The following is a 10,900-nucleotide window of genomic DNA, read 5'->3' on the forward strand; positions in this document are numbered from 1 at the left end:
AATGTTTAACTATAAAAATTATAAACCCCAGATCTATCTCAGAATTTCTGTGTAGAATAATTATATAGGTTTATGTGAAAGCTAGAAATATCCATATGTTCCTGCCTCTTTCTCACTTTACCTTTCTTTTCTGTCACTAATAAAATAGGTCTCTACATATCTATCCTTCTTGTCTGTTTTCTTCTTATCTTTGTCCTTTGTTTTTCTAAAATCAAGGCCAGTTCAGTATTCTATTCTTCTTCGAACCTTGTGCCTTTTTTGCTCCATAGATGAGCTTTGATTTATTTCTTAACCTGTGAAAATACAATCTCTATCACTTTTCTTTTACTTTTCCTTCATGCCTTTTGAATCCTATATTTCATATATTGTCTTCCAGTACATGTGGCCATTTCCTGTGACTGGCTTGAGTTTTGTATGTAAGGTTTTTTTGTTGTTGTTAGTTGATTGGTTTGGTGGGTTTTGTTTTGTTTTGTTTTTCTCCTTTCCTTTTTGTCTTTAAAATCCATTTTTTATCTCTTTAATCCTTGCATCAATCAGATGACTCTTACCTTCTTCATTACTGTATCTATTAATTGTTCAGGATGCTAATTCAAAAGAAAAAACTATTGGGCTCTGTCTCCTCCTACTTCTAATTCTCAAGCTGGGTCAGCCATAAGGTAAGTGATGTGACATTCAGATTTATGCTAGCACTAGAATCCCCTATTAGTGATCAAATGGTTATTTTTGATAGAAGTGAAAATTTTCTTTTGTTACTAACAAGTTAGGTGATCTGAGGACATGCTCCATTTTGTAATTAGATTAGAGGGTTTGTTTCAGAAGGATTGCAAGTATAAATTTAGGAAGTAAGATTTATGATAAAGATAACATTTATTAGTTGTTTAGTATGTGCCAGACATTACATTGACTTATACTTGGTATTTCAGACAATTTCCTTTAAAGCTCGCAGCAGCAATTTTATGAAGTTTAAGTGCTGTTTTGACTTGTTTTATAAACGAGCTATGAAAAGTCAGAGATGTTAAATAACTTGCAAGTTTGTCTAGACTAGATGATTTTATACCCAGATCTTGTCTTAGTTTGCACTACTTTTTTTCTTTATACATATATTTTTCAGTTGTAGGTGGACACAATACCTTTATTTATTTATATTGGTACTGAAGATCTCAGGGCCTCACACATGGTAGGCAAACATTCTACCCCTGAGCCACAACCCCAGCCCCTTAAGTTACTTTTTTTTCTCCTATTTTTTTTTTTTAATGCAATTCATTTCACACACACACTAGACTAAGCTGCAGTAATTTGGAAGGGGCATCTTTTTATATGTTGCTCTTGCCAGATTTGAGAAAAGCACATCTGGTTGTTAAAAACTAAATTAAAAAACAAATCTCTGTTTAGTATTGATTAAGTTAACATTTCCTGTTTGTTTTTTTCACAGACTGAAGGGGCTGGACTTGCTACCTGTATAGAATTATGTGTAAAAGCTCTTCGCTTAGAATCTACAGAAAATACTGAAGTGAAAATATCCATTTGCAAGACCATTTCATGTTTATTGCCTGATGATCTGGAAGTTAAACGTGCTTGTCAACTGAGTGAATTTCTTATTGAACCTACAGTAGATGCATACTATGCTGTGGAAATGTTGTATAACCAGCCAGACCAGAAATATGATGAAGAAAATCTTCCAATACCAAATTCTCTACGCTGTGAGCTCTTACTTGTTTTGAAAACTCAGTGGCCCTTTGATCCAGAATTCTGGGATTGGAAAACTTTAAAACGACAATGTCTTGCACTAATGGGAGAAGAAGCATCCATTGTATCTTCAATTGATGAATTGAATGACAGTGAAGTATATGAGAAAGTAGTAGAGTACCAGGAGGAGAGTAAAGAAACTTCTATGAATGGACTTTCTGGAGTAATTGGTGCTAATTCTGGCCTTCTTAAAGATATTGGTGATGAAAAACAGAAGAAGAGGGAGATAAAGCAATTAAGAGAAAGGGGATTTATATCTGCTAGGTTTAGGAATTGGCAGGCCTATATGCAGTATTGTGTGCTATGTGACAAAGAATTCCTTGGTCACAGAATAGTACGACATGCTCAGAAGCATTACAAAGATGGGATTTACAGTTGCCCTATTTGTGCAAAGAACTTTAATTCTAAAGAAACTTTTGTCCCTCATGTCACATTGCATGTTAAACAATCTAGTAAAGAGAGACTAGCAGCTATGAAACCACTAAGAAGATTGGGAAGGCCTCCTAAGATTTCGACCACCCATGAGAATCAGAAGACTAATACTGTGGCTAAACAGGAACAGCGGCCAATAAAAAAGAATAGTCTCTATTCAACAGATTTCATAGTGTTTAATGACAATGATGGCTCAGATGATGAGAATGATGACAAAGATAAATCTTACGAGCCAGAAGTAATCCCAATCCAGAAACCAGTACCTGTTAATGAATTTAATTGCCCTGTAACTTTTTGTAAAAAGGGCTTCAAGTACTTTAAAAATTTAATTGCTCATGTAAAGGGGCATAAGGACAATGAAGATGCCAAGCGCTTTCTTGAAATGCAAAGCAAAAAAGTTATTTGCCAGTACTGTAGAAGACATTTTGTAAGTGTTACTCATCTCAATGATCACTTACAAATGCACTGTGGCAGTAAACCATATATCTGCATTCAGATGAAATGTAAGGCTGGTTTTAATAGTTATGCAGAACTTTTAACCCACCGAAAGGAGCATCAAGTCTTTAGAGCAAAGTGCATGTTTCCTAAATGTGGCAGAATTTTTTCTGAAGCTTATTTACTATATGATCATGAAGCACAACATTATAATACCTACACTTGTAAGTTCACAGGTTGTGGTAAAGTTTATCGTTCTCAGAGTGAGCTGGAAAAGCACCTGGATGATCATAGTACTTCTCCTGAAAAAACACTGCCTCCTGAAGACCAGCTTAATTCATCTGGAGATTCTCTTCAGCCTTCTAAAGTGAATCAGAACACAGAAGAGAATACTGAGAAAGAAAGATCTTTGCTTCCTTCAGAGAATAACATTGAAAACAGCTTACCAGCAGATACAAGTAATACTTGGGATAAAAGCAAAGCAGAGTCAGTTGTGACCAAACAAGACCAGAGTTCTTCCTCTGACCTCAGGCAAGCTAATGGACCGTTGCCAAATGGTTTAGAAAACCCTGCTCCTACTCCTCTTCTTCAAGCCAGTGAAGTAGCAGTGTCCATCAAAGTATCTCTGAATCAGGGGATGGAGGATAACTTTGTGAAGCAAGAAAACTCAACTGTGGAAGGCACCAATGAGCCACTGGTCACAAATGTAAATATACCAGTTGAAGATACGTGTAATGATTTGTGCCATCCAGGTTTCCAAGAGAGAAAAGGACAGAATTGCTTTAATGAAGGCCAGATTGCTCAGAATAATCTAGTAAATTCCGAAACTCTTAAAATAGGTGACCTTAATCCACAAAACTTAGAAAGACAAGTGAACAATTTGATGACCTTTTCTGTACAAAATCAGGCAGGATTTCAAAACAATTTACCAACTTCTAAGTTTGAATGTGAAGGTAATGTTAAAACACCACCCAACCTTTATAACTTACCTCTTAAGACATTAGAAAGTATCACATTTGTTCCATCACCGCCTAACCCAAGTAGTTCAATAGGAACTCCATCAGTGCCTCCAAAACCTCCAGTTCAGAAATTCAGCTGCCAGGTCGAGGGATGTACACGAACCTATAATTCTTCACAGAGTATTGGGAAACACATGAAGACTGCACACCCTGACCAATATGCTGCATTTAAAATGCAGCGAAAAAGTAAAAAAGGTCAGAAATCTAATAACTTAAATACATCCAATAATGGAAAGTTTGTTTATTTTTTACCATCACAGGTGAGCTCTAATAATGCATTTTTTACACCACAGACCAAAGCCAATGGGAATCCTGCTTGTTCAGCCCAGTTGCAACATGTCTCACCTTCAGTTTTTCCAGCTCATTTAGCCAGTGTGTCAGCTCCATTATTGCCCTCGATGGAAAGTGTCATAAACCCAAATATATCTTCTCAGGATAAAAGTGAACAAAGTGGTATGCTGTGTTCTCAAATGGAAAATTTATCAAATTCAACCTTGCCAGCACAAATGGAAGATCTAACCAAAACAGTTTTGCCTTTGAATATTGACAGTGGTTCAGATCCTTTCCTTCCTTTACCTGCAGAAAGTAGTTCAATGTCTCTGTTCCCTTCACCAGCAGATAGTGGGACAAATTCTGTTTTTTCCCAACTGGAAAATAATACAAATCATTATTCCTCACAGATTGAAGGAAACACTAATTCCTCTTTTCTAAAGGGGGGTAATGGTGAAAATACAGTTTTCCCTTCACAAGTAAATGTTGCAAATGACTTCAGTAACACCAGTGCCCAGCAGTCTGCACCTGAAAAAGTGAAAAAAGACCGAGGGCGTGGCCCAAATGGGAAGGAAAGAAAACCCAAGCACAACAAAAGGGCTAAATGGCCTGCAATTATCAGAGATGGGAAATTTATCTGTAGCAGGTGTTATAGAGCTTTTACTAATCCAAGGTCACTGGGTGGACATTTATCTAAGCGATCTTATTGTAAACCACTGGATGGAGCAGAAATTGCTCAAGAACTTCTACAAAATAATGGACAGCCTTCTCTTCTTGCCAGCATGATTCTGTCCACAAATGCAGTAAATTTGCAGCAGCCACAACAGTCTACCTTCAATCCAGAAGTGTGTTTTAAAGATCCATCATTCCTACAGCTTCTTGCTGCTGAAAATCGCTCATCAACATTTTTACCAAATACATTTCCTCGATCTGGTGTGAATAACTTTAATACCAGTGTTAGTCAAGAAGGAAGTGAAATTATTAAACAGGCTTTAGAAACTGCTGGCATTCCCAGTACCTTTGAGGGTGCCGAAATACTTTCTCAGGTTGTTCCAACAAGTTGTATCTCAGATACAGCACAAGTAAATGCAACAGTGATGCCAAATCCAACTGTACCACCCTTATTGCAGACTGTATGCCATTCAAACACCCTCCTGACAAACCAGAATCAGACACCAAATTCCAAAACTTCCACCGTGGAGGAATGTAGCAGTTTGCCTGTTTTTCCAACAAATGACTTACTACTGAAGACTGTTGAAAATGGTTTGTGCTCTAGTTCATATACTAATTCTACTGGTCCATCACAAAATTTTACCAATAACAGTTCACGTGTTTCAGTTATAAGTGGTCCTCAGAACACAAGATCCAGTCATTTAAATAAAAAGGGAAATAGTGCTTCTAAGAGAAGAAAGAAAGTTGCTCCTCCACTAATTGCACCTAATGCTTCCCAAAACTTAGTACCCAGTGACTTAACAACAATGGGACTTATAGCAAAGAGTATTGAGATCCCTGCTACTAATATTCATTCAAATGTAATTCCAAATTGTGAATCTCAGAGTTTGGTGGAAAATCTAACACAGAAATTAAATAATGTTGACAATCAGTTGTTTATGACTGATGTAAAAGAGAACTTTAAAACCAATCTTGAGTCTCATTCAGTGTTAGCCCCTTTAATAAAAACTGAAAATGGTGATTCCCAGATGATGGCTTTGAATTCATGCACAACTTCAGTGAATTCTGATTTGCAGATTTCTGAAGACAATGTTATGCAGAACTTTGAAAAGACTCTTGAAATTATTAAAACTGCAATGAATTCTCAAATACTTGAGGTAAAAAGTGGATCTCAGGGTGCTGGTGAAACATCACAGAATACTCAAATTAATTATAACATTCAGCTTCCTTCAGTAAATCCTGTACAAAATAACAAATTACCTGATTCTTCTCAGTTTTCCTCTTTCGTAAGTGTAATACCAACCAAAAGTAACATTCCTCAGTCTGAAGTATTGCATAAAGAGGATCAAATACAGGAAATTTTAGAAGGCTTACAAAAATTAAAATTAGAAAATGACCTGTCCACTTCATCCCAGTGTATATTAATAAATACATCAGTGACACTGACTCCTGCTCCTGTTAAACCAGTTCCAACTGTCACAGTTGTTCAGCCAGTTTCTGAAATGATACACATTCAGTTTAGTGACAAAGTTAATAAACCCTTTGTGTGTCAAAACCAAGGCTGTAACTACAGTGCTATGACAAAGGATGCACTGTTCAAGCACTATGGTAAAATCCACCAATATACTCCAGAGATGATTCTTGAAATTAAGAAGAATCAGTTGAAATTTGCTCCATTTAAATGTGTAGTACCTACATGTACAAAAACATTTACAAGAAATTCTAATCTCCGGGCACACTGTCAGTTGGTGCATCATTTTACAACAGAAGAAATGGTAAAGTTAAAAATAAAAAGGCCTTATGGAAGAAAATCTCAGAATGAAAATTTGTCAGCCCCACGAATTACCCAAGTGAAAAAACAACCAGGTATAACAGAGGAAAACAAAAGGGAATGTCAGCCTACCCTAGAATTGGGATCAGCAACAGAAAATGCTCTCAGTAATGTAGCAGTGATCCCAGAAAAACAACTCATAGAAAAAAAAAGTCCTGAAAAGACAGAAAATTCTTCACAATTGGTTGCAGTTACTTCTGACCAATATAATATCAATTCTCTCACAAATATACAAACCAAAGGACGGAAAATTAGGAGGCATAAAAAAGAAAAAGAGGAGAAAAAACGGAAGAAGCCAGTTTCCCAGTCCCTTGAATTTCCAACAAGATATAGTCCCTATAGACCTTATCGATGTGTTCACCAGGGATGCTTTGCTGCCTTTACAATACAGCAAAACTTGATTCTTCATTATCAGGCTGTACATAAATCAGATCTTCCTGCGTTTTCTGCAGAGGTTGAAGAGGAAAATGAAGCTGGTAAAGATATTGAAGAAACTGAAACTAAACAAACCATGAAAGAATTTCGATGTCAGGTGAGTGACTGTTCTCGAATTTTCCAAGCAATTACTGGCCTAATACAACACTACATGAAACTTCATGAAATGACCCCTGAGGAGATTGAAAGCATGACTGCTTCTGTGGATGTTGGGAAATTCCCATGTGACCAATTAGAGTGTAAATCTTCATTTACAACATATTTGAATTATGTTGTTCATCTTGAGGCAGACCATGGAATTGGATCAAGGACAAGTAAAACCGAAGAAGATGGCATATATAAGTGTGATTGTGAAGGCTGTGACCGTATATATGCAACTCGGTCTAATCTCCTCCGACACATTTTTAATAAGCATAATGACAAACATAAAGCTCACTTGATTCGCCCAAGAAAATTAACACCTGGCCAGGAAAATATATCAAGCAAGGCAAACCAAGAAAGATTAAAGTCTAAACATCGGGGAACAAAACATAGCAGATGTGGAAAGGAGGGAATCAAAATGGCTAAGACCAAAAGAAAGAAAAAAAATAATTTAGAAAACAAGAATGCAAAGATTGTGCAAATTGAAGAAAATAAGCCTTATTCTCTGAAACGTGGAAAGCACGTATATTCTATAAAGGCTAGAAATGATGCCTTGTCTGAGTGTACAAGCAGGTTTGTAACCCAGTATCCGTGTATGATAAAGGGATGTACTTCAGTTGTTACAAGTGAAAGCAATATAATTAGACATTATAAATGTCATAAATTATCTAAGGCATTTACATCACAACACCGCAATCTTCTCATTGTTTTCAAACAGTGTGGCAACTCAGAAATAAAGGAAAATTCTGAGCAAGAAGGTGCTATGAATGATGTGAAAGATTCTGAGACATGTGTATCAGAGACCAATGAAAACTCAAGAGCAACTACTGCTCCACAGAAGGAAGTTGAAAAAAATGAAAAAGATGAAATGGATGAGCTAACGGAATTGTTTATTACAAAATTAATAAATGAAGACAGCACAACTGTGGAGACCCAAGCTAATACCTCTTCAAATGTAAATAACAGTTTTCAGGAAAATAACCCCTCCCAGTCAGAAAGACAAAAAGCAAGCAATCTAAAGAGAGTTAATAAAGAAAAAAATGTCTCACAAAATAAGAAAAGGAAAGTTGAAAAAGCCGAACCAGAACTAACAGTTAAGTTAAGTAACATGCATAAAGAAGAAGAAACTGCTGTTGCAATTCAAACCACTGAGGAGCATCCTGCTTCTTTTGACTGGAGCTCATTTAAACCAATGGGATTTGAAGTATCATTTTTGAAGTTTCTTGAGGAGTCTGCAGTGAAACAGAAGAAAAGTACCGACAAAGACCATCCAAATAGTGGAACTAAAAGAGGAGCCCATTCAAATTCAAGAAAAAATACTGATAAGACGCTTATGACTAGTGGAAATCATGTGTGCTCTTGTAAAGAAAGTGAAATCTTTGTACAGTTTGCCAATCCATCACAGCTTCAGTGCAGTGATAATGTAAAAATTGTTTTAGACAAGACTCTTAAAGATTGCACTGAGCTTGTCTTAAAGCAACTTCAGGAAATGAAACCTACCGTCAGTCTGAAAAAACTTGAAGTACATTCAAATGATCCCGATATGTCTGTAATGAAAGAAATCAGTATAGGTAAAGCCACAGGCAGGGGGCAGTACTGATAACTAATGTACTATAAATACATCATTTATAGTTGTATTTTAAATAGGAAGCCATCGAGCATGCTGTAATTGTGAAACTTATTATTTTTTGTTGATGTGAATTAACCTGGCAAAAAAGAAAAAAAAAAAAAACATGACATTTGTCATGTAAAACTTTTTTTTATCCCTATGGGACTTGAGGAATAGAATCAATACTTCAGTTATTGTAAATATTTGAGTTAACCTCAAATTTCTATCTCCCAGTTGCCCTTTTCATAAACCAGACTGAATTATCTGTGTGATTGGTATGTTTCACCAGGTCACTGCTCATGTATAACAGTACTCTTTATTTGTAGATACCTTTTTTTGTATATATTTATTATTGTAAATCATTTGCTGCCACCAGCAGTCTGTAAGTCTAAACTATTAAATGATACATTTATATTTGGAATTTTAATTTTTAACTAAGTGATCAAATTTTTAAAACTTCTTTTATTGTTTTAAATTAAGAACTTTTTGAACTAAAACTAGAAACTTTGTCATAGTTCATTGATTTTTTTTTTTTACATGAAACATTATATTTACAATATGATCTCAAGACAATGTTTCACAAAGTAGGCACATTGTATCAACACTTGGCTCTGCTTTGTAAGTTTGCCATCTGGGATTTTGGGGTGGTTTTTGTGTGAAATTAAAGCAGATTCTTTAGTGGTTTCCTATAGCAACAGTTTTTTTTTTTTTTTCTTTCCTTTTTTCATGACTTTTGATTGGAGTCCATGACATATGATGGCAATGTGAATTTAAAAATTTACTACATTGAAGATTTTAAACATTGGTATTTTAAAAAATCCTTTGTGAATGTGATAGAAACTAGTAGTGTGGAGCAGTGTAAATATTTGAGGTGGTGATTTGTGAAGTAGCCCAGTATTGCCTTAAATAAAATCACATTTTGTTTCTTGTTTTATACATGTGATCTTATAAAGGTTTTCTCCCATTTTCTGAGATTTATAGCTTGGTGTATAGCTTTAAACTGTATAAACTTTTGTGGAAATAATTTTTTAAACATTTTTATAAATCTTAAAATTGGTATCATCAAAGTGAGCCCATCTTGTGTTTATAAAATGCAAGAATCTTAACATTTATAGTTACATAGATGAAACACTTTCTATAAGGAAGTTGAATGTTTTGATTTTACTGTTTATAGATGTTAGATTGTACAGATATGTCTGTATTTTCTCACCATATCTAATGATACTTTTTTTCATTAGATCACTCTTCAAGAGCAGTATTAGTTGTTATAATTGATTATTTTGATTATTCAGTGTATAGTTAGCTCTTATAGTTTTAGCTTTATTCACCATATTTATACTGTGGATTCACAGCCAGAGGTAGAAGTTATTTCAGGACAGTTGATGACCTTCATTTAAAGTCCAACTAAAATCAGTACTGGAAAAAAAAGAAGACATTCTTTCACTATTACTTTTGTTTGCCATAAATATTATATTGATTTTTTTTATGTTGTGTTTGTTATAAAAGAATTGCATTCAAAATATACTGGCCTGGGATATTGATGATATTGTAATGATACAAAAAAAAAATGTGTATATTCCCTGTGCAGCATCAGATTTGCAGGAAAAATGAAGCACTTAACTGAAATTGCTGGTACTCTGAATAAATAAGCATGGTCAAGGAGTGAACTATTTTCTTTTGGAAAATATTTTTTTAAGTTTTATTATTAAAGTATTATAGCTTAATTTTTAGGCTTAGTGGATTATATTGAGTAGTTGGTTTCACTACCTTAAGGTTTATTATCAATATGCATAAAACTTGACACATTAAAATCCCTACCCTTTGGTAAGCCCACTGTTATTTATTAAAATAAAAGTTGTTTTCATGGGTGGTTAATACATGTTTTTTTTTTCTAAAACAATAATTTAACTGAGTAATTTTAATATTAATTTTTTGTTAATTGAATATTTTCATACGGTTTTCTTAGAAGTTGACCTAGCTCTTAAAGGTAGGCACCTAGTAAAAATGCTTGATATAGTATAATAGCAAATAAGTTTATTTCTGATAATCATGATGAGCCACTGTTAAGTGAAAATGCCAATGTGTTGGGGCTTTTCTTTTGCTTACTAGCTTGAGAAAATTGACCATTATACAATTCTGTAATTGTTCCCCTGAAAGGGTTTGCCAACATTGAGTGATTTTTTTTTTTTAATTTTAGATATTGTATGTTGAAAGTAATTATGGAAGAGTGGGCTTTTTAGCATGGGACAGAAAATTCAAATTATAATATAAAGGAAATATGAATTTATAGAGTAGCATGTTGGTAAAATT

At 34.6% G+C, this 10,900-nt stretch overlaps 1 protein-coding gene across 4 annotated transcripts in view; it reads left to right on the top strand.

Moving 5' to 3' along the window:
• Znf292 (zinc finger protein 292) overlaps positions 1-10,465 on the top strand; it is an 81,580-nt gene extending 71,115 nt beyond the window's left edge. For 3 of the 4 annotated variants that reach the window (XM_015499156.2, XM_048805799.1, XM_048805863.1), the window contains one exon: positions 1,433-10,465. In XM_015499156.2, the coding sequence (XP_015354642.1) occupies positions 1,433-8,581 (7,149 nt within the window). In that variant the 3' untranslated portion in view covers positions 8,582-10,465. The remainder of the gene's footprint in view (positions 1-1,432) is intronic. The other variant, XM_048805748.1, reaches the window with a different exon arrangement.
• Positions 10,466-10,900: the final 435 nt, after the last annotated feature.

The sequence above is a fragment of the Marmota marmota genome, unplaced genomic scaffold, assembly GCF_001458135.2.
Source record: "Marmota marmota marmota unplaced genomic scaffold, marMar, whole genome shotgun sequence".
NCBI lineage: Eukaryota > Metazoa > Chordata > Mammalia > Rodentia > Sciuridae > Marmota > Marmota marmota.